The sequence below is a fragment of the Crotalus tigris genome, unplaced genomic scaffold (assembly GCF_016545835.1).
Source record: "Crotalus tigris isolate CLP2741 ecotype Arizona unplaced genomic scaffold, ASM1654583v1 scf7180000023738.1706062, whole genome shotgun sequence".
Lineage (NCBI taxonomy): Eukaryota > Metazoa > Chordata > Lepidosauria > Squamata > Viperidae > Crotalus > Crotalus tigris.
In genome coordinates this window covers 26,172-49,551 of record NW_024100150.1, presented here as the reverse complement: position 1 = coordinate 49,551, position 23,380 = coordinate 26,172, and the positions used below count along the sequence as shown (strand labels likewise).

The 23,380-nt window shown below is 51.7% G+C and overlaps 1 protein-coding gene across 6 annotated transcripts in view; it reads right to left on the bottom strand.

Moving 5' to 3' along the window:
- The window catches only part of NUGGC (nuclear GTPase, germinal center associated), a 37,195-nt gene that overhangs the window by 13,008 nt on the left and 807 nt on the right, over window positions 1-23,380 (bottom strand). For all 6 annotated transcript variants that reach the window (XM_039321319.1, XM_039321321.1, XM_039321322.1 and 3 more), the window contains exons 2-19: window positions 21,084-21,236; window positions 19,175-19,368; window positions 18,864-18,973; window positions 17,692-17,769; window positions 11,043-16,104; window positions 9,040-10,081; window positions 8,370-8,595; window positions 7,982-8,194; window positions 6,515-6,721; window positions 5,291-5,472; window positions 4,641-4,761; window positions 4,252-4,326; window positions 4,018-4,137; window positions 3,665-3,848; window positions 2,634-2,767; window positions 2,279-2,479; window positions 1,321-1,469; window positions 150-309 (exon numbers count right to left, since the gene is read on the bottom strand). In XM_039321319.1, coding sequence (XP_039177253.1) covers window positions 150-309; window positions 1,321-1,469; window positions 2,279-2,479; window positions 2,634-2,767; window positions 3,665-3,848; window positions 4,018-4,137; window positions 4,252-4,326; window positions 4,641-4,761; window positions 5,291-5,472; window positions 6,515-6,721; window positions 7,982-8,194; window positions 8,370-8,595; window positions 9,040-10,081; window positions 11,043-16,104; window positions 17,692-17,769; window positions 18,864-18,973; window positions 19,175-19,368; window positions 21,084-21,236 — 8,611 coding nt within the window. The remainder of the gene's footprint in view (window positions 1-149; window positions 310-1,320; window positions 1,470-2,278; window positions 2,480-2,633; window positions 2,768-3,664; window positions 3,849-4,017; window positions 4,138-4,251; window positions 4,327-4,640; window positions 4,762-5,290; window positions 5,473-6,514; window positions 6,722-7,981; window positions 8,195-8,369; window positions 8,596-9,039; window positions 10,082-11,042; window positions 16,105-17,691; window positions 17,770-18,863; window positions 18,974-19,174; window positions 19,369-21,083; window positions 21,237-23,380) is intronic.

Sequence of the window (23,380 nt, the reverse complement as noted above, 5' to 3'; positions counted from 1 at the left end):
GAGTCCCCTGTCCCACAATGGGACCCTCACCATGCTGCTTCCAGTGGACCCCCCCCTTAAAAAAACCCAGCAACGGTGCCTTCTGGAGACCCAGATGTGGGTCACGGGTGCCACAAAGCCCCCGATGCAAGTTTGGTGGGCAGCCTCACCCGTGCTTGAGTGGCTTCCATCTGCTGAGCACAAATCGCATGCAGGGCTTCAGAGACCGGACCGTGCCAGAGCAGCTTCTTCTTCAGGCCTTTGAAGAAGGACTTCAGCTGGGCCAGGAGGGCCCTGGTGAAGCCCTCGATGGAGCTCACCAGCCTGGAGCTGCAAAAGGGGAGAGAGCGGCTGAGGGCCCCATCAGCCTCTCAGGGAACCAGCGGGCCTCCTTCGGGACCGGCTCCTCCGTCCCTCCTGCGGAAGCAGCGTCCTGGGTCCGAAAGCCCAGAGCGAGCCCCCCCAGGGCAGCCCCACACCCTCCCTTTCCCCCCGGCCGGCCAGCCTGAGGAGCAGCCCCCTGCTGCAGCCCCTCAACAGGGGGGGAGGGGCGGCGCTCTGGGATCCCCGGCTTACAACCACAATGAGCCCAACAATTCTGCTGCTAAGCAAGACAGTTTAGTGAGTTTTGCCTCATTTTACGACTTTTCCTGCCACGGTGATTAAATGAATCACTGCCCTTGTTAAGTGAGTAACACGGTTCTAGTTGGGCCCTGGGCTAAGATTTAACTCATTCTGCCTCTGAGAATTACAAACCTGATTCCCTTTTATTGTTATTTCTCTGCATGAGCACTTTACTCGATGTAATTTCAGACTAATTCAAGGTTTCCTTTCCTTTTGCAATTTCTTGGGAACAGATATGTAACCTTAAAACCACCTCTCTCTCACGGTGACAATGGACCAACATATTAACCTGTGGTCTGGCAAAGTATTAAGCATATTTTTATTTTTAAAAAGGTTTTATATATCACATTTTGTTATTTTTTTTAAAAAAAAACCATTTGATTTCGCTCATCTCTTTTGAGACTGATTTCTGTCACAAAAGAAATAGCTTTAAAAGGCAGGGAGGTTGTATCATCAAAATTGTTTCGGCATTACAGATTGTGTCCTTCCCCCACTGGGCCTGGGGAAGGGAGGGGACACCAGAGGAGGCACTGCCTGGGAGCAGCGATCTTGGGATGTGACCAGGCAGGTACTCCAGGACTGGACACGAGGACCTCTTGATGGCTGGAGAGCGGCCATTTCAGGCCTTCTGTCCAGTTTCTCTGCTCTGACTTGGGCAAGGGGTTCGGCTTCAGGCGAGCGATGGCTGCTGCTGGCGGGGGGGGGCGCAAAACCTACTTAAAGACCTCATTCCAGGCCACGGAGATGACCTGGAGGATGGGGCCGGACAGTTCTCTGTTGAAATCCACAGACTGGTACTTGGGAGAGGTGTAAACGCCACGGTGGTTGCAGATCGCCCGATAGGTCACGTGGGGGTAGCCGCAAACCTGCAGTGGGGAGAGGGGCCCCCATCAGACACACAAACTGCATTCCAACCCCCCCCCCGCTCTAAGCCAAGTCGAGTGGACGCCAGACTTGCTGGAGTGGACTCATGACACCCATGTGTATCCAAGGCTCCAGGTCGAAACAGAAAACCCATAAGCCACTGACACTTGTCCATAATCTCAGAAGGGTAAACGCAGACCCTGACTTCACGCAAGGGCCGGAGAAGCCCACGGTCAGGCCTGGAACCCTTCAGTAAGAAACGCCCTTGACCCCACTGGGTGAAGAAAGGATGTTTCACTAAAGGTCAAGCCGGACAGTCAAGCGAAGCCAGAATGGAAGTTCGGAAGCCAAATCTCCAGGAATAACTTTTCTCTCCTGTTGCTAGTCCAACCTCCCCCCCTCCATGGTCCAACCAATTTTAAAAATTATGTTTTGGAAACAGTCCCAGCTGCATTCTTCTCCCAAAGGATCAGCCTTCCAGATTCTTCTTTCCATCAGCTTCATCCGTTTCGCTTTCCCCCCCTCTCTCCAGTGACCTTTCAACGCTGTTTTAATTATTTTGGTCAGATTTACCAACAGCCCCAGATTCCTAAGACGGATCCCCTCCTCTCAGTTCTATGCAGAATCCTCTCTGGACTATCCCTGAAGGGATCTAACCAGGATCCAGGATCACCGCGTGGGAAACAGCAGCCCTTTTATTCAGAGGAGCCTCTGCCGGCCGCTTCAGGGTCATTTCCTGGGAGGGGGCTGCATCCCTGAAGAAAGAGGGGCCCTGACCCCAGATGGCCTCTGAAGGCAAGGAAGCACTTACCGGCGAGCCCCAGCCTCTGACGATGGCTTCGGAGTGCTGCTTGGCCCTCTCAGCCCCGTTCTGCAGGCTGCCCAGAATGAGGGCCTCAAAGGCCTGGCGCAGGTCTTGGGAGCTGGCCCCGAGGACCCCGTGGAGGAGGGCAGGGAGGTCCTGCAAGGCCTGCTGCAGCGTCTCCTGCACCTGGGCCTGGTGGGCATCAGCCTGCGATGGAGGAAGGGAAGGGAGGGGAAGGGAAGGGAAAGGAAAAGTTTTTAAGAAGAGACTGGTCAGCCACTCTGGTATTCTATTATCTTCCAGCCAAGATTCGGGCAGCTGAGTCTCCCCCAGGCGGGGACCCCTTCAATGCTGTTCCTACCTCTGTTCTCTGGCTGTTGAGATAATTCACCATTTGGCTCAGGACACGAGCCACGTCCCGGATGACCTTCTCCGTCGCCACCATGCTGTGCTTCAGCGCTGTGTCCATCGCAAATTTCTTCAGGGCAGGAATCTCTGGAAGGACGGAAGGAGGGAGGGAGGAGAGTGAGCGAGGGGACGTCGTTCTCCCCAGCTCTTCTGCCAACCTGCCGGGCAGCCCACGCAAAAACACCACATTGTGAGACGGTCCAAACGCCGTAAGAGCCTCCTTGAAAGAGTCTGCTCTGAAGCATCAGCAAGATGCGCAACTGAAGGAGGTTTTATTTGGAAGATTCTGAGGAGCCTGTTGATACATCCCACCTGCTATGGAAACACATCATCCCCAGCAAATTCTATTTTCTGGTTCACAATATAGTGTGAGGTTATATGCAGAAACATCTTCAAGAGCAGGGGTCTGCAACCTTGACAACTTTAAGACTTGTGGACTTCAGCTCCCAGAATTCCTCAGCCAGCCATAATTTTGGGACTCTGGGAGTTGAAGTCCAGCCGTCTTAACCTTAAACTTGACTGGAAGATACTTAAGCAGGATTCCAGTATTTGAGGAGCTCCTACAAAGGAAGAGGAGGTCAATTATTTTTCAAAGCATCAGAAGGCAGGACAAGAAGCATCGGATGGAAACCAATCAAGGAATTCTAGAATTAAGGAGAAACTTCCTGACAGTGAAGACAATTAATCGGTGGAATGGAAGTTGCCCCCAGAAGTTCTGGGTGCTCCATCACTGTAGGCTTTTAAGAAAAGACTGGACAGCCACCTGTCTGAAATGGCATAGGGTCTCCTGCTTGAGCAGAGAGTTAGGCTAGAAGATCTCCCAAGGTCCCTTCCAGCTCTATTATGATTTGATTGATTGAAATGGTAGCAAAACAGATTCACGAGATTGTGTTGTAACAATCCCCCAGTACTAAATGCTTCTAGTCCCTAAATACTTCTGCAAATCATTAGAAAGAGCCACACAAACACATCTCTGGGCAATACCTGTGTCTTTGACGTCATGGAAAACTTGAGGTTGACCATTGCAGAGCAACTTTCCACCAAGTTTGAGATACTCCGTAGAGCTGACCGTGAAGACCTCCAGCTTCCCAGGCTGCCCTCCGGTCGAATCCCCCTCCTCCACCTCTTCTTCGCCATCGTCTTCGCCCTCAGCTCTCCTGGACACCTCCTGCACAAGACCACACGTGGCCCGCTCTTACCCACAGATCCCTCGGCCTTCGAGAGACGAGGCACCTCCCTCCACAAGGCTGCCAAGGGTGGCAGCGGGCACAGCGAACGCTTTTGGTGAACATGCCAGGCGGCCGATCTTCCTGACGTCCGGCCTGGAGCCTTCCTACCTGCAGACCAGCGCTGAAATCCATCAGAATCCGCTGCTTGGAAAATTCATTCCGAGCCTGGACGCAGATCAGGCTGATGGCACGGAGCTTAGCGTCTTTTTCTCTCTGCAAGGAGCAGATCTAGACAAGGGAGGACAGAGGGAGAAGCTGAGGAACCCCCCATCCCATCCCGTGGGAGGAAAACCACGGGGCTTTTAGCTTCATCTCCTGAAGCTGGAGGGGGGGGGGACTCACCTGGAACTCCTTCTCCAAGATGTCATGTCTCTGGAGCCAAACTGAATCTGCGGCCGCGCTTCCCTTTCTCGCTGGCTGCACAGGGAGAGGGTTATTTGCAGTTGGACGCTGAATTCTTGAGTGGGACTCAGAAAGTGCATTTCTTTTGGGGTGGGAAAAGGTTCCTCCTCCCCACACAGCATTCCTGTTGAATGTTAAGAGATTTCCCACCCTCCCCCCTTGAAGTGGGAATGGCTTGAAGTGTCCTTGTGAGAAGGCATCCACAACAAGCAGAAGCGGCCCTGAGGGGCATCAGGAGGAAGAGTCAGCCGAGCAAATCACGGTTTCTACTCCCTGGCCCTTATCTCAGCTGCGTGCCGAGCTCGGAGGAAGGGAGAAGTAGCAAATACCTCTTGCTGCTGCAGTTGCGTGTAAAGGTGCTTCTTCTCTATTTCTGCTTGAGTTTTCTGCTTTTCCAGTTCTTGCAATCCCTCTTCGAGGGGACAAATCTTGTCTTGTAAGCTGAGGTCCCTGCAACATTTGAAGAAAGGAATGTTTCTGAGAGCTGCCTGGCTAAACTGCTGAATTCTGCGTGACCAGCGACAGTCGTGCCGAGGGCCCCTTACAACCCCCCCCTTTCCTTTTAAAGCATCCTGTGCTCAGCCAGCAAGAGAGGCATCGGTTGTAGAACTGTCAGCCATCGCAGGGTAATTACCGGGTAACCCTGAAATGTTTTTTTTTTCCTCGAAAATGTTGCGCTTCTTGTCCAAGAAGCTTCTTCGGTTCTCAAAACTCAGCTTTCAAAATTCAGTTCAGCTTCTTGGATGAGAAGTGAAACGCTTCCAAGGGGAAAACCCCAAAAAAGTCCAACTGCTGTTTGGCAAAGCCCCTTTGGGGACAACCATGACATGGACGACGGAGAATCTCCATGGGCGGCTCAGCCCTTTTCCCGCTTTCAGCCCAGAGGCAGCATTTGCCACAAAGGACGCTGGGGGGGGGGGAGAAAGGCTTCCCTCCCTCCTTCCCTGCTGGGACCCCTGCCCGAGCAGAGGGGGCCCACCTGACAATGTCCGTGATGCTGAAGCTGTCGGTCTTGGTGCAGATGAAGGCCAGGCTCCCGTAGAGGCCGTCCATGAACAGCTGCCGGCGGAAGTTGGCGCTCAGCAGCTCTCTGGCCGTCTTGTCGTCCACGGCTCGCGTGATGCTGGCGGTGACCCACACGGCGTTGCAGTCCTTCAGGTACTGGAGAAAAGCCAAGAAGCCGTTTGGCCAACATGCCCAACCCACATTAACTTCAGGTAGTTCTCAACTTACGACCGTCCTTGCAAAGGGAGGCGGATCTACGTGTCCCAGGATAACCTAGCAAGATCCAATCTGGGTTGGCCACTGGGAGCGGAAGGTTTTCTCTTCTGAGCTTTCTGACTTGTGCTGGAGCTCCCCCACACTGGGAAGGTCTCCCCCTGCTAGATCCTCTCTATGGGACACACTCTCTGCTGGGGAGACGTTCCCCGAGGCGGGTGGGGGCTCCAGCAGGCGTCCCAAAGCTCTCAGAAGACAAGAACCTCTGGTTCCCGCTGACCAATACCCTGATTGGATCTTACAATAGTCCATTTAGTGACCAAAGTTACAATGGCACTGGGAAAAGTGACTTATGGCCGTTTTTCACCTCTTACGACCAATGCAGCATCTCTACGGTCACAAAATTTGGATGCTTGGCAACTGACTCATATTTATGACGGTCGCGATGTCCCGAGGTCACGTGATCATGATCTCCTGGCAAGCAAAGTCAAGGGGGAAGCCAGAGACACCTAACAACTGTGCTACACACTTAACAACTGCAGTGATTAACTTAACAACTGTGGCCAGAAAGGTCATAAAATGGGAGAAAAACTTGCTTAACAACCATCTTGCTTAGTAACGGAAATTTTGGGCTCAACTGTGGTCACAAGTCAAGGATTACCTGTGACACAACTCTTAGGGTTTTCTAAGGCAGAGGTCCCCAACCTCTGAGAGGTTTTTCCGCGGACCGGAGAGTGTGTAGTTTTATGTGCTGCTTGTATCTTGCAGCTGGGGCTCTGCTTGTTTGTGTGGACCAGTTGCTGGCATGCCACAACCTGGTACTGATCTGTGGACTGGGGCTTGGGGACCCCTGCTCTAAGGGGGGAGGAAACCCTCCTGTCCACAGCTCTTCTTAATGCTTAAAAACTCCCGCAGACAGAGCTGAGCCCGGCTGTGCACCCAGAGGTGGCAGGACAACCATCCCAGCAGGGGGAGAGGGGCCTACCTCCCTGGCCACCGTATCCCGGGCCGCGTTGGAGTCTCGGATTCCCGGCAGGTCCACCAGCACCGCGCCCGTTCTCAGAACCTCCGCCTTGGCCACACGGATCCTCACACACTTCACAATGGGCCAAAACTCTCCACCTTTCATCTCACGCAAATTGTCGGTACGGGAATCGATAAATTTCTCAATTTTCATATGGAAGTCTGCAGCCTAGAAAGCCAGCCAGCAAGTGGGAAAATTAAGTTTTAGGTTTCGGATCTTTTTAAAGACATGCACTGCAAAGGTAGTTTAGCTTAACAACTGTTTAAAGACTTTAGTACAAAATCACTCTTTTCTATTTGTGTTCCAGCCAGGACGTGCTTCAGGAAGCACAATGGGGGTCCTCGTGGATTGACTAGGGTGGGACTTCACCCACCATAGGAAGCATCACACTTCTCATCCAGTTTAGTCTCTCTTCGAAGCCCTGGAATCCTTCTGGGCCAAAGCAGCCCCCTTCCACGGAGATCCCACGCCTTCCTGAATGGGCAAGTCCAGTCAACAATGGCATGGAAGAAGAGAGGAAGCCCGTGGCCATTTCAGTAGGGGAGGCCCCATCCTGACCTTCTCACTGACTGTCTGGATGAGATGTTGGGAGAAGTCAGCTGGGAACCTGGGGTGAGGTGTGATCCCCAGGAGCGTCTCCCTCTCTCTCCACCCCAGACCCCAAGGGGGACCAGCAGAGGCGTCCAGAGGCTGTCAGGCCCAGAAAAAGGAAGCACCGTCTCGGGTCGAAGGCTGGCAAGGCCATGTGAAACGGGCAGATGCTCGCCCTGTTGCAACTCTGGGCTTTTGTAGAGCGGGAGGCACCAGCGATGCGTCACTTGCACCCTTGTCGCTTCATGTCTGGAATACTGTAATTCACTCTAGCTGGGGCTGCCCTTGAAGACCTTCCAGAAGCTTCAAAGGATACAGACTGCAACTCCCTTTGGATACTAGGAGGAAACAACTCTTGCATCTCTGCTGTGGGGCTGTGCTGGCCGCCCGTTTATCTGCAGGTACAACTCAGGCTGCCCACTGGGCTCTGCAGGGTGCCTGAACCGGCAGCTGCCCGGTGTCCTGTGTGAGCCGAGAGGGGCCGAGAGGTCCCCCTGCGAGGAAGTCCAGGGAGGGGGATTTGTTCCTTGCAACGTTCAGGAGGTTGACTGACATTTTTTTCATGGGAGTTTTTACAGATTATGGGGAGAAGGAAATGAGGAGCCCTGTGGATATTATGGCATTGAATTCCTGGAAGAATTTTGATCCTGATACCTTTTTAAAGTCGGCTTTTCACGTTTTGGTTCTTTTCCTGAACTCAAAATGACTTAGAATTGGCACTGAATCCACAGAAACAAATACGTAAAAAAGAAAAAGTCAAAAGTTCCACCCCGACCTTGCCTGCTCCCACAGAGCCCATCTTCCTTGCTGGGCCCCCAGGGGAGCAGCTTCACTTACCGTCTCGGCACAAATGCGCTTGACCGTCCCGAGGTGTTGGGTCACTCCCTGCCTGTCCTCCAGCTTCTCCAGCTCGTCCACCCTCCCGTAGACGGCCTTCACCCGGCTGTAGGCCGCCCCGGCTTCCGTCTTGCGATCCGGGCAGCGCTTCTTCAGAATGCCGGCCTTGTCCTTCATGTCCTCCAGGAGGGCTTCCAGCTCCTTGTTCCACTCCTGGGGCGCAGAACAAGAGAGGGAAAGGGGTCCCGGATGGTCTCTCTGCCGCTGGGGAAACTGTGGCTAAGCCCGAGCTGAGCCCAGAGGCCTCCTCTCCGTCCTCCGGGCTTGAGGGCCACGGCCAAGCTGGGTCACCTCGTGGCTGGTCCTGGGGAGGCAGCCTAGCACCTACCTCCCAGGAGAGGAACTCCACGTCGGCTTCATACGGGCTGCCCTCTGCCGCCCTGGAGATCTCCACGACCACCGCGGTGCAGGCTCTCATGGCGGACGTGGGCAGCATGGCCTCCTCGTCCAGCAGGGCGTTGAGCAAGCAGCTCTTGCCGGCCCCCGTGTTCCCCACCACGGCTATGTGGGTCTGGGGCATCTTGGTCGCCTTCTGGAGAACGGCAATCTGGTCCCTTGGAGGAGAGGAGGAAGAGGGGAGAATCAAGCCATGCGCTGGCATCATCCCTCCCTCCCCCTCCTCACCTATCTATCTCAGTATTTCTCCACCTTGACCATTTTAAGACAGGTGCACTTCAACACCCAGACGTGAACACGGCTGGCTGGAAATTCTAGGGCAGGGGTCCCCAACCCCCAGGCCACTACCTGGCAGTGGCCCTTTGGAACCAGGCCACGCACGTGGCAGGCAGGTGCAGCTCCATTTGTGTGAGCAGCAGGCACACGCGTTCCCAACTCCATCTGCACCAGCAGCGTGAGCCCACTGCTGGTGCAAATGGAGTTGCAGGTTCTTGCATGCCTGCTACTCACAAAAAACCATTCCCCCCCCCATACCTGTCTCCTGTTCTCGAGAGTGAACCATAAGGGAGTTGAGCAGCTGTATAAATAATAAAGTAAAATACCTCCATTTCTCCACGTGGGTGTTGTCAACGCCCTCCACTGAACTCAAGGCCTGGAAGATTTCTGCCAGCACCGACTGGCACTCCTGCAGCTGGAAGGCAACGTCTTGCTCGGAGGACGCCCACTCGGTCGGGCTGCGGCTCTCTGCTCTTTCACGGAGGCAGCTGCTCTGGGACCCCCTCCAAGCAGGAGGGTCTCTGAAGAGGGGGGCCCTTTCCCTGAACGCTGGTGGTGCAGGACACGACACAGCGGCGGCCACGCGCAGACACTCTGCGTCCGAAGGCTCGGCCAGCCCAGCCTCCTCCGACTTATAGGGAAACTGAGGCTCTCTGCCTCCAAAATCTGCCGGGTGTGAAGATCCTTCTGGCTGCTCGTCTGCTGAGGTTTTGGGGACATGAGAGGTGGGGTATGAGAGGTGAGGGCAAAGCTGGTTCTTTTCCTCCTCGAACGCCTGAGACCGAAGCTCCATGTCTGCCAAGGGACTCTGTGCCAGGCGGGACCCATCCCGCTGCAGTGGCAGAGCCCTGCAAGGTCCTTGATCCACGTAGACGTCGTCCTTGGCTGGGAAGCCACCAGATGTGACCGGGATCCACGGGGCTTCCTGGGAGGTCTGGTAGGAGGCAGCCTGTTGTGCTCCACACTCAGGCCTGCAACCCTCCTTCTCAAGAGGGGAGCCTGTGTAGACGGCCGTCCCAGCAGAATCGCCAGCCTGGGTGGGGCAGAGAGCAGGGAGGGAGGATTCGTCTCCCTTGCATGGCAGAGGCGCGTCTTCCTGAACAGGTTCTTCCTTCACCAGGAGCCAAGCGGACCCCTCGGCTGGAGTTGGACCCTCACCCCCCTGTGCAGAGGCCACAGGAGTTCTTCCCGATGGAGAAGGAGACTCGTCTCTCCTGTAATCTTGGCCGTCAGATTCTTCATCGGTCAGCTCTGTTTTCAGTGGGAGGTCACAATGGCCCACCCCTGACTGCAGAACTGTTTTGCTGCTGGATTCCCACGGAGACTGGGTGAACGGCTCACTAGTGACGGGGGTGCTTTCCATTTTATCTGTGGGAATATTTTTAAAAATGGGGGGAAAGTTAGGGAGAGTCATGCAAAGCACGTGCCCTGCACTTCCTTGGTTTCTGCCTGGATGACGGAGGACTAGCAAGCGAATGCGAGGTTCTTTCTCCGTGGGAAATCACTCCCTGCCCTCCCTCGCCCCAGGGCCGGAGTTGTGCCCCCACCTCTGAACAAACTAAGCAACCACTACTGGAGCCCCTCCCTCAAAGATCAAGGGTGCAAACTCTCTTTCTATGGGTGTTTAAAAGACCACCCTGTGGGAAAAATGTCTCTCTTCTGGAGAAGATATGCAATTCTTTACTTAAGTATCTCTCCTCTCCCGTTTTTCTGCTTTCAGAAATTCTGCTTCTCCCATCTGCTGCTTTTCAAATACGACCCTTTAAATTAAAGCAGGGGTCTCCAAACACGGTCACTTCAAGACCTGTGGACTTCAACTCCCAGAAATCTGGGAGCTGAAGTCCTCAGCCTTAAGGTGGCCAAGGTTGGACATCCCTGCCTTAAACTATGTGGGGCTCTTGGTGTCCTGAGCCTCCTTTTAAAGCAGGGCCTTCTCATCACAAACCCCGCATCCAACACCCAGCTGAGCAAAAGCTGGCATCAGGTGGGCCAGGAAGCAGCAATGCCCCCTCAAGACAGGGAGGAGAGCCTGCCACGTACACACAGCCAGCACACCCCATTCCTTGCTGCCACTGATGAAGTTGTTTAGCTTGGTAATGAGATATCTGCAAGCAAGATAACAAACTCAAGGAAACCCCCCCCCCAAATCCAGCAGTTCAATCCTGAGCTATGTATCCATTTGAGACCAGGGCAACCTTTAAAGCTTACAAAGGGGGCTCTATAAATTTGATTTAAGGAATAAATGAACTAGATGTGGCGGGTAGCAGCTGCTGTCCCAGAACCTGAAGTGAAGGAGGGCTGGAGAGTGAAAACACCCTTCTGCAATTACCTGGGCCAGGAGACCCTCTGGGGCTGCCTTGATGAGGGAAAACGCCTCCTTCGGTCAGCATCCCGCTCCGATCGCCCTCCAGGGCTTTCCCAGAATCCTCTCGGCAGGCAGAGCCATCCGGTCTGTCTCCTCCATCCGGTTCTCCACCCTGCAGCCACTGGCCGGGAGCCTCCTGCTCAGACGGACTGAGAGGGCGGACAGACTCCGGCCGGATGTCCCCAGGGAGAGCCTGGCTGTCATCAGACACGGCCATGTCCGAGTCTTCATCGTACCCGCCTGCATCAGAGGGAGAGTACCACTCCAGTTCCGAGAGGGTGCCAGAGCTTTCAGAAGGGCCACCCAGCAGTTTGTCTGAACGGCTCCAGTATGGACTGGGAGAAGATTCGTGGCTTTGAGAACTAGGGGGGATGTCCGGAGACGAAAAGGCGTCTCCTTCTTCAAAAGGCACCTCCGTGGATTCTGCATTTGGCGCCTCAGCAGGAGAGCTGCTGCTCGAGTCCTCCAGCGCCGAGCCCGCTTCCAAGGGGAAGGGCTCCTCCTGAAAGTAGTAGGCTTCCTGCACGGTGCCCGCTGAGCCTTTGCCTTCTTCTTTGGTGGAAGAGCCGGACCCAGCTGACCGGACTCCAGGGGACACATGGGCATCTTCAGGGATTTGGGCATCCTCTTTCTCACCATCAGGTGAACTGGGCCCATTGCAGCCCAGGCTCTCCCCAGGGTCTCCTCCACCCCCTTCAGGCTGGCAGCCGATGTCCTTCACAGCCGCCGTTTCTGAAGACAGAGCTTTAAGCTCTTCTGCTTTCCCGTTTTCAGTTGCCGGTTCATTGGAGCCGATGTTGCTTTTAAAGTAACTTCTCACGATCTGAGCAATAGCATCTCCATTTCTCTGCGTAGGGTCAGAGCGCAGAGGGATTTGGTTTCTACACTGATCAAGGAACTTCACTATCATTTTGCCAAATTGCTCATCGCTCCTCTTCAAATCAGGAGGAGGAGGAGGAAGCACAACAGGAAATGAAGCTGGATCACTTGCAGAGCCCGGAACAGAAACAAAATGCTGCCTGCAAAGCTTCTTTTGATGACAGGCATCGCCTTCCAAATCTAACTCCTCATTTTGGTGTCTTTTTCTAGGAGAAGAGCTGTTCAATTCCTCCTCCTCCTGCAAAAGGGCCCTGCAGGGCTCCAAGCACCCTAACCCTCCACTGTACCCTGCAGAGGGATCCGGACCATTCCCCAGCTGGCACACGCTTTCTTGGCACGGCAGCCTGTCGATGTCTTGATGCATCCTTCCTGCGTCCTGAGCGTATTCATCTTCTCCTGAGCAGGAACTGCTGGACATCTCACTTCCTGGAAGCTCTTTAACTGCTTCTCCGGGAGGCGACGCCATTGTTGCCCCGTCTGGCTGCCCAGGAAGCCTGCCAGCCACGGGCCAACTATCTTGGAGCAAGCCCTGACTGGTGTTTTCTATGAAGCCATGATCCTTAGAAAGGATTTTGACAATCCTGGTGTCCTCCTTTGCTGAGTCCGAAGGGGATTCTGCAGGCTGACCAGCCCAGCTGACAGGATCAAGCTCCATTTCATCACCGCCTGGATCCTCCGGTGCTTCCGATGTTCTTCTCCTGCTCTTTGCTGAAAGGGAGGAGGGGTCTCCAGGCTCTGTCCTTGCGGTTGGAGATGCAGCCCTTACAGGAGGACCTTGGTCCTGATGGGAGCAGGTTTGTCCCTCCAGATTCATCTTCAGCATCTCCGTGCCCTTCAGTGGGCCAGCACTGGCCTCTTGAATGGCCAGATCACCTGGTCTTTGGACGGTGGATTCCTCAATTGGTTCCCTCAATGCTCCACTGCTGCCAAGCGCATTAACTATCTGTTCAACTGGATCCAACAATGAGGAGTCCCTTCTTCTAGGAAGATCATACGTCTTAAAAGGACTGAATTGGCCCTTCTCTTCTTTTTCAGCTTCAGACGCAGAAATGTGCAGATGGAGCTCGTCCTGCTCTTCTTCTTTCTCCTCTGGCAACTGCGGGGCCTGGGCAGAGTCATCCCTTGGTTCCCCTGGGAGGTTCACAGCAACAGTCCCAGGCTGTAGAAGGCCAATGCTTGGGAGGGGTAGCACAGTACCGCTTCTTGCCTTACTGCAACGAGAATTTTCAGCAATTTGACCAAACCCACCGCTCTCCTCAGGAACGAGGACTCCTTGCGTATGTTCTTCTGGAACAGGAAGGCTGATCTGTTCAACAGGAGCTTCTGGTTCCTCAGAAGCTCCGTGCTGTATAAGAGGGTCTTCAAGAAAAAGCAACTTTTCCCTAACATCAGCTCCTTGGGATTTCACTTCTAAATAATTTCCCAGATTCTCAGGCTCAACAATATCAGATTTCAGTTCTTGGGGATCAACATCTGTAAGACATTGTTGCTGGTTTATCACACAGGAGAATGTACTACACAGCTCGTTCAACAATCCCACCTGCATGGGACTTTGGTCAAAATCCCTCTTTGTGACAGCTAAAGGAATGTTTGCTACAGGACTTGCTCTTGCCTCCTCCTCCTCCTCCTCCTCTCCCAAATTGGTCTTCACTGGGTCTTCCTCATTCAGACTTGTAGACTGTTCGTCTTCGGTGACGTCCTGAGAGGTCACAAAGTGGTTACAATCAGACCCTGATCTCTCTCCTGCTTCATGTTGGCTTTTCAGAGAAGATAATTGTGTGCCCCCAGGCGAATAGTCACCTAAGTGGGAAATTCTCCCCTCCTCAAGGCCCTCTCCCTCTCTAGAGGAATCGCCCTTTCCACCTACCAAGCCCAAAGAGCAGCACTCAGCAGGATCGGCATTAGGGCTTCTCGTGAGGGAGGCATCAGCACCAGGATGCTGAACTTTCTCCTGCTCTACAAGGCATCTCAGTTCTTTGTCCGGGCCATCTTCAGCCTCTCGGTCTTGGTTGGCTACATCTTTGTTGGTTGCTGCTGCAGTGCCGGTTATGCGTGTCTTCACCCCTGTTTCTTCTTCACCTGGTAGATCCTTAGAGTCAGCCTGGCACCGTCTGTCGCTTCCACTTTCGAAACTGGGCCATTCCACTCCCGACAACCCAACCATTGAAACATCGACAATTCCCAGGGAAGAATCATTGCTTTCACTCAACTTTTCTATATCCTCCTGTAGCCTGGAACCAGCAGTAATGTTATTTGAGTTGTTGCTGGGTTCAGCACCTTTTTGATTCTCGTGTTCCAATTTTTCCTCCGTTGTGGAACTCCCTTCCACTTGATGTTCAAAGGGAATCTTGCTGCTCTGGAATGGGCATTGGTCAAAAACGAGTTCCCCTAAATTCCCTGGTGGTTTAGAAACTGAAGTTCCTGAAGCCTCCGCAAGAGCTGTGTTTTCCCTCAAAACAGGACATGCTTGCGACAAAACTGTTCCGAGAACCCTTCCTTCTTCACAAGTCTCCGGCAGGTCTTCAGAATGGAGGTGTCTGTCTATTTTTTCAGAAGCTTCACTCCAGCTCTTCTTTTCTTCTTTGAAGAACCTGCCTGAGAATTGTTCGTCCAGGACCAGGGTCTCGGATAATTTCTGAAGAAGCATCTCCTTGACCACACGTGCCTTTGAGTCAGGGCCATTGGCACTTGGCCTCTGGGCTGGGTTCACATCCTTGAAAGACTCTGTTACCGCTACTTCCATCTCACCAGGCTTCACTCCATCGCTCCACAACCCCATTTCTGCACAAATGTCTACCACGCTGGCCTTACTGCAAGAGCCTCCAGCATCCCCTGGAATCTCTGGTTCATGTTCTCTGCCGTGAAGGTGGCCATCTACGCCTTCTAAGCCAGCATCTGTTGGAGGCTCCATTTCCACATCTTCACTAGCTGTAACCCTTTGAAGAGAATTTATTGTGTAGTCCATGTCACCACTCTGGGTCCCACACAATGAATTTCTTGAAGGTAAAAGTACATTTCTTCTCTCAGAATCCAATCTCTCTTGACTTAAGATTTTGGTGGAAGAATCATCCATTGGTTCTTCCCCAGAAGAAAAACAGATCTCTGCTGTTCTCCTGGCTGAGTTATGTTGCTGAACGTGCCCCAATCCAGAAGAAGCCTGAATTTCTGCAGAGAGACTGATGGCTCTGTTTTCCACTGCTTCTTCTTCTGAGAAGGAGGCTTTCAGGAGATGTTTCTCCACGAGATTCTCATTGCACCCATCTATGGAGCCACTCGCTGCCCGAGCACGGCTCCCAGCCAATTCAACCCCTTCCATTTCCTTCACTGGGTTGTCTGGTTCTGAAGCCCAAGATGCTGAAGCAGTTTCCTCCATACTTGGGCAAAGATTCATCTCAGCCAGTTCCTCATCTTGGACAGTTTCACTAGGAGCTGGAGACTCTGGGCTAAAAACAGATGATGCACAACCAGAAGCGCCTCCTGTCTCTGTCGGAAAGACGGGTGTGAATGTTTCCTCCCAGGGTCCAGAGGCTTCGACTGGTTTGGGGGAACCATCATGATCAGCTGCTACAGAAACCTCTGAACAGGTGGGGCCGGGAAAGAGCAGAGGCACGCAAGCCCTCTCAGGATCACTTCTGGCATCCTTGTGCTGAAACAGCTGTTGCGCATTGGGTGTGTCATACTCTACAGCACTCTCACTACAGCTGCTACTGCTGAGAGAAACGGACTCGCTGGATTCTGAATTTTCCTGAAGAGGAGAAAACTCGGGGGCCGCAAAAGAGTTATCTTTGGGAAGTGTGTAGTCTGGTGAAGCAGAACGGCGAACTTGGGAGGCTGGTCCACAAGGAGAGCTTAATGGAAGAGCAGACGAGGAAGGAAACCCAGTTTGGTCTGACGTTTCTGGCCCTCCCAAAGTGGAGTCCTGAGAAGATGTAGAGAGTGGAGCCGTCATCGGGGAAGATGCGGAAAGAACTGGGGTTGGTGGTGGGGCCAAAGCAGTGTGGTGGTCACGCTGGGTGACAGAGTTCAACAGAGGGGCCTGGCCTGGCAGGACCCCTGGTAGTGCCATCTGAGGACGAGGAATGTGGTGCACAAATGCCAAATTCGGGTTGCCTGGATGTGAAACTCCCGCAGAAACCATGTCAGGACGCTGCAGGAAGAAAGAAAATGGAGAGATCAGCAACAAAACCACTTTGCATCTTTCAGATCTTTGCAAAGAGGCCTCAGCGTCTCCCACCTAGGAGACCCCAAATTTGTCATGATCTCCTTTGCCTGCTGCCCCAAATGAGCACCTTTGATGTGTTGCAACTGCAGCTCTCAGGATCCAGAGAACCTTTGTAGGCTCAGCCACACCAGGTGGCTATTTAGGAAAGGGTTCCACCTGTCCAGCTTCCTACATGGGTGGGATTGTGTTAATAGACGTTAATGCCTATTCACATCTGAGAAGTGTTGGAGATGGAGGCCTACCTATAGCAGGGATAAGCAACCTCGGCTCTTTTATGACTCGTGGACTTCAACTCCCAGAATTCCTGAGCCAGCCATGCTGGGAGTTGAAGTCCACGAGTCATAAAAGAGCCAAGGTTGCCTACCCCTGACCTATAGATTATGACTCTATTCAAATTCTACTTCAAGTGTGGAAAAAAATCTGTAAAAAAAAAAACAAAATGACACAGTTGAAAGGGACTGTGGAGGGCATCTAGTCCAACTCCCTGCTTGAGCAGGAAACCCTCTACCATTTCAAACAAATGGTTGTCTAATCTCTTCTTAAAAACCTCCAGTGACAAGAGCACCCACACCTTATGGAGGCAAGCTGTTCCACTGTTTAATTGTTCTTAATTCTAGGCTGGTTCTCTCCTTAATTAGTTTCCATCCATTGATTTTTGTCCTGTCTTCTGGTGCTTTGGAAAATAAATTGACCCCCCTCCTCTTCTTTGTGGCAGCCCCTCAAATACTGGAATACTGTTATCATGTTTCCACTAGTCCTTCTTTTCATTAAACTAGACATACCCAATTCCTGCAACTGTTCTTCACATGCTTTAGCCTCCAGCCCTCAATCATTTTTGCTGTGAAGGCAAACAATTTCTGTAGACAATCTCTCTGTGCCTGCCCAGTTTTTTTCTTCCCTTTGCCTTACAAAGCAGAAAGACTGCAGAGGAAAGGATTACAAGAGAATAAGCAGGCATACACACAATGGGGAATCCATCAGGCTTTGCATGCCCGGGACTGCTGGTGCCATTGTATTCTTTTTATGTGTTTTCCCCCATTGTATGCCTATTTATTCTCTTGTAATCCCTTCCTCTCTATTGAATGAAAATAAAAACATTAATTCCTTTCTTGCTAATTATCCCAGTTCCTGAGTGAGCGTTCCAAAAGGCATTGGAGTAGGAAAAGGGGAAGTACAGTTGCGGTCATATGATTTCCTACCTAGCAACCATTTTGCTTAACAACAAAGAGCTGCTAGTCCCAACTGTGGTCACTAAATGAGGACTACCTATATTAGATTTATAACCACTGACTCCTGAAGACCTTAGGCAGGACTGGAACTTGCCATTTCCCACTTTCAAGCCTGGCATCTCAACTACAAGATGAAACTAGCTCTCTCCTGTAAAGACAACTTTATTTGTTGTAGTTACAGGAGATCGTTGTAGTTTATTCAACAATTGTTAAGAGAAAATAATGGTTTAACACAATTCGTGGACTCAGCTGTTAACTGAAAACACACGTTTGTATTTCTCACTTTTAACAGTTGGGAGAAATTTCTTCTCTCTCCATAAACACTTTGCATCTGATCAGGACAGCAATTGCAATGCTCGAACTGAAAAAAGAAGAAAAAGGGTTACTAATGTTTTTTCCTCGAAGAATCAAATGATATAAATTCTTAGAAAAAAAAAAGAATAAAGAATAGCTGTGAATAAAAATGAAAAAAGTACAAGAAGCAGCTTCCAATCTTCTTTGCAGGCAGCAATTAGCAACTGCCCAGTTTGGGTCATTAAAAGTCTGCAAAAAAACCCACCAAGCTCAGAGAGCAATAAAAAATCCACAGCTCTCAACCTTGAACTGCTACAGAGCACCAATCACCAATAAAAGTTCTTGTTGTCTTTTTCCTAATCAAACATTTCACAAAAAGAAAAATCTGGAATAAAGGCTTACTGCTTTTGTGTCCTGCTGTTCTGAAGGCTTCTTTCAGCTTTGAAATAACGATAATCCAGATGTGATTTAAGAAAGTGAAGTTTTAAGCAAACTCAGTGTTCTTAAAGCCTCCCCTATGTCTGTGAGCTTGATGACTTTTCCAGTCGCCTGAAGTCACGAGAAGCAGCCCTCCAGAGCACAAGTGGGCAATCTCCTGGATTCCCCTTATTCAGGAGACTCCAGTGGCCTGGGCTGGTTGCTCAGCCATCATCGGTACCCCTCGCTCTAGCCCTACCCTATTCCTGCAGCTGCTCTTCACATGTTTTAATCTCCAGGACTTTAATCACCTTCGTTGCTCTTCTCTGCGCTTTTGTCTCAACATCTAGATTGACCTGGATTAGCCACGGTCCTTGCCTAACGACCAGCGGGTTTTGGTTTACAACGGCATGTGGGATTGCTGTCACTAAGCAATGCAGTCATGTGACATGACGCTTTACATCAGCATTGCTTGGTGATGAAAATCACAAATCCTATCACAACTGAAGGACTGCCTGCATAGCTAGTGGCATCCTGACCTTGTAGGAAGGAACCAAAAGTCGCCCAGACCGGTTCATCCAAAACACTGCAAGGTCAGGCTGTAATTTATGCTGCGCTTGCCTTGCTGCCTTGACACCCCTCATTTAGTGTTAGGAGCTGTTTGCAAATAAGATGGTTAATCATCACAATAAATCATTTTCTGACCAACATGTGCATTTATACAATGTGCAGGGAAAGTCTTACCAGAAAGTAAAAGGGAGAATTTGGTTGCCGTGTGTGGCTTCCCAGGAGCAGGTTTTTCCCAGCAGGATGGCCAAAAGTGACCGTATCTCCTTCTCGCAAAATTACTCTACCTGCACACAAAATGATCCATTAAAAGAGTTTTTAAAATATGTTTAAAGTTCAGAGATTTTGTCCCAAAGCTTCCCTTGTTACAGGCTCATATAGCTGCCGGATTTGGGAATATAACCGCCATTGATAGTTGACAGTCAACCAGGGCAGGCCCCATAGCCATAGTCCCTCGTGCCTCTTGTAAGGCCGCTGCTCGCACATACCTTCAATGCGGATGTCGTTGACATACACGCCCGTCAGGCTGGAGTCCACCAGGATGTATGCGCCATCCGTCCGGATTATCCGCGCATGGATACGAGAGATGTACTTGAGATCCGTGGGGGTGGCAGCCGGAGAGTTGAGACAGTAGTCCACCACCTGCTGGTTTCGGCCGAAGAGGGTGACAGCCTTGTCAAAGCTTTGGGAGAAATAAGTAAGTACAGTCTTTGTAAGCTTATTGCGTGGTCCAGTGTGGTTTCCAGAGGCAAATTTCCCACGGGCTTTCTGATTGCCTTTTAGATCAGGGTTCTCCAAACTTGGCAACTTTAAGACTTGTGGACTTCAACTCCCAGAATTCCCCAGCCAGCGGATGCTGGCTAGGGAATTCTGGGAGTTGAAGTCCACAAGTCTTAAAGTTGCCAAGTTTGGAGAACCCTGCTGTAGATAGCTTCACTGAGGACAGATGCTGGGATAGTCTAATGCAGTGGTTCTCAACCTGTGGGTCGGGACCCCATTTGGGGTCGAACGGCCATTTCACGGAGGTCGCCAAACAACGCAGTCCGCCATTTTTTCCCCCTTTTCCTTAGCTGTGCTACTCCCTTTTATTCTCTTGGCTTTTGAAAGCCAATAGAACAGACTCTCTTGAATAGAGTCTAATTCTATTGGCTTTCCAAAGCCAATCGGAATTGTCCAGGCTGTCTCTGCCCTGCTGAGCCCGCCAAGAGTCCCATTCTGCAAACGGTGCTGCACCAGTTGAGTAGTCCTCGGCTTACGACCAGTTGAGTAGTCCTCGACTTACGACCGGTTGGGGGGTCGCGGCATTAAAAAGGTTGAGAACCACTGGTCTAATGAAACATCCCCACCACAATATTAACAACAAAAACAGCTAGGCAAATCCTCTAGCTCCTATAAGTCCTATTTTTAACCATCTATCCTGGGGGAAATGGCTGAGAGTAAATAACCAGCTGGAAAGGAACTCCTCTGGCTGGCTAGCGGACGAGGAGCAGACCGGGCGATGGAGCTTCTCCAGCTTTTTCCTCAAAAGCTGGGAAGAGGGTCCTTGCCCCAAAGCTCCCGAGTCAAGGCAGCTGCCCCCGGGGCCAAGGGCAGAAGCAGCCGGGCAGGGGGCCAGGGGAAGTACGGAGGTGAGAAAGGGATGGAGAGAGCGCGAGAGGTTGGGATAAAGGAGGCTGACTTCCTTCCCCTTTGCCTTCCGTTTTCTGTCAATTGAAGAAGGGAGCAGCATGATGGGTACAAGCATACCTGGGTATTCTATTTAAAACAGGCAGAAATGTGAATTTAAAGAGGAACAGGTGTGGAAAATTAAACTAACAATCCGACCTTTACGTACAGGTAGTCCTCAATTTACGAGCCTACAATTTCTGTTGATAAGTGAAACATTTGCTAAGTGAGTCCTGCCTCGTTTTACGACCTGTTAAGTGAACCACCGCAGTTGTTAAATTAGTCAAACCGTTGTTAAGTGAATCCGGTTTCCCCCACTGACTATGTCAGAAGGGGATCACGTGACCCCCCCCCAGGAGACTCTGCAATCGTCATAAATATGAGTCAGTTGCCAAACGCCTGAATTTTGATCGCGTGACCGTGGGGAGGCTGCAATGGTCATAAGTGTGAAAACCAGACATGTCACTTTTTTCAATGCCACTGTAACTTTGAACGGTCACTAAATGAACTGTTGTAAGCCGAGGACCACCTGTATCCCAAGCAAGGCTGCCTGCAGAGAGGGGGACAATGAAGTCCCTAGGGTGGCCATCATTAGGTGACCAAAGGCCCCCCACTGCATGTCTAAGAGGGGGAGGGCTTTGGTGACACAATGGCTGGCAACCACACACATTGTGGCCCCCCTCCTTGGAGAGACCCCCGACCAAGAGGGGAGGGGAGGGGGATGCTACTTACTGGACAATCTCAGAGCTGCCGGGGGTGGGAGCCCAGGGGCCTATGCTGCGCAGGTGGCTCAGTTGGGATCCCTCGCCACTCAGCAGGCAGGGGAGCGCCATCTCAGGAGATTCCCCCTTCTTTCCACTCTGGCCACGGCCGGGCAGACCCGTGCTGTCAACGAAAAGCAGAAGAGAGCCGCTTGGACACCCAGAGCAGCAATTCCTGCCTGCGGTGCGGGACGAAGCTCCTCTTCCTTGTTGTGTGGATGCAGTCCTGGAACGAAGGGAGCCCCGTCCTGCCCACACCGCCTCCCTCGGGCACCGGCTGGCTTCTTGCAAGGATCTCCCCACCTGCCCTTCCTGGCACAGTGGCAGGGTCTGAGGGCGCGAGCTGGCCTGGCTCCCCAGAGGTCCTACTTTTAAAAAATATGGAGACGGCCACCTCAGATCAGGGGCCAGCTTGCCTTTCCCAGGGAGGCTGTTCCAGGCCTTGGAAAAGTAGAGCCTCCTTGCCTGCCCCCACCCGCCCCAACCTGTAGGACCCATAGCAGTTTCCCCCTGTAGATCTAACTCCTCGGGCTTCCACAAACTACAGGAGGAACCCTGCAGGTACAGGCCAACCCAGGTTTGGTCTGTTCAGCAGCATGTAATGAAAGAAGCTGTCATTTGATTCATCCACAACCCCCGTCTGCTCTCCCGAGATCGAATCAGTCTTATTCCTTAGCTGCTTATTATACATATGTTGTGTATGTATGTATAACATACATATACACATGTTGTATATAGTATGTTTAGGTGTGTGTCGTGTGTGTTTCACTTTGAGAGCGGGCAACTAAATTTCTTCCTATTTACCCTAAAACAACCACCCTGTGAGGTGGGCTGGGCTGAGAGAGACTGGCCCAAAGTCACCCAGCTGGCCTTTTACCAGCTGGGATGTCCAGAAATTATGGAATATCCACAGAGGTAAGGTAAGTAAAGGACGAATAGGTAAAAATTCTGACCAAGCTATGGGTGAACTGACAGGCAACGAGAAAGTTGAAGGGACCTTGGAGGTCTTCTAGTCCAACCCCCTGCTCTGTCTATTGCCATGGACAGAAAAATCTGTCCATGGCAAAGACCTGGTGCTAATTGATTCCACTGCCAGATCTTAAGTGACCAGGACAAAAACCTGATCCTGCAACTGATACACTTGGGATAGTTGATGAACTGGGGCAGATGTGCGGTTGCCCCACCTGCTCCAGGGTCTGCATCCCATTTCCATGGAGAAAATTTTAGAATTTTCTATGAGATTTGTCTTCTCCTTCGTGTAAGCCTCTACCTATTTGTAAACGTTGTGGAACTGAAATATCTTTGAATTCTATGTAGTACTAACTAATAAATATCAATGAGATGATTGCTTTTTTAAAAAAAATGGACATTGGTTATTAATTAAAAATCTGTAAATCATGAGTCTAGTCTTGTTGAAACATAAATTTCCAATAAATCTATGTAACTCTTAATGCTCTCATTCTATATTTTGAGTTCTTAAATTCAGTATTAATAACGCCAAACATTAAGTTGCCAATCTGATCTTTAGAAACTTGTATTGACCTTATTATTTTATCCTGGCTTTGTCAGTTTGTTAACACTGCATTTGTGAAAAGTGCTACATTTCAAGAACCATTTTGCAATACAAAGCTGCCTTGATCCACGCTTGATGTTGAATGGAGCACAACTGTGCAATACCCTTTGGGGCAGGGGTAGGCAACCTTGGCTCTTTTATGACTCGTGGATTTCAGTTCCCAGAAGTTGGCTCAGGAATTCTGGGAGTTGGTCCACTAGTCATAAAAGAGCCAAGGTTGCCTACCCCCGCTCTGGGGAAACCGAGGCATGTGATTACTAGCCAGCAGCGGGCGAGGCGCAATGAAGCATCTCCCCCCCCCCCCCGGGTTAGAGCAGTGTTTGCCAAACTTGACAATTTTAAGGCATGTGGACTTCAACTCCCAGAATTCCACAGCCAGCATTGCTGGCTGTGGAATTCTGGGAGTTGAAGTCCACATGCCTTAAAATTGTCAAGTTTGGCAAACACTGGGGTAACGGATGGGCCCCTCGCAGGCGGCGGCTCCGCTCCGGCGCCCTCGTGGCCTCCTGTCCCCGACCGATAAGGCTGGCAGCCGAGCGGACAGAGCTTTCCGGCCCCTTTATCTGCGCCAGCCCGGCCCCTCCTGCAGCCCGCATCAGCGGCTGGCCGGCCGGCCGGCGCAACCGCCCCGATCGCCTCGTCCGCGCAAGACTGGAAGGCGCCGCGAGGCTCCAAAAAGGAGAGAGAAGCCGGGC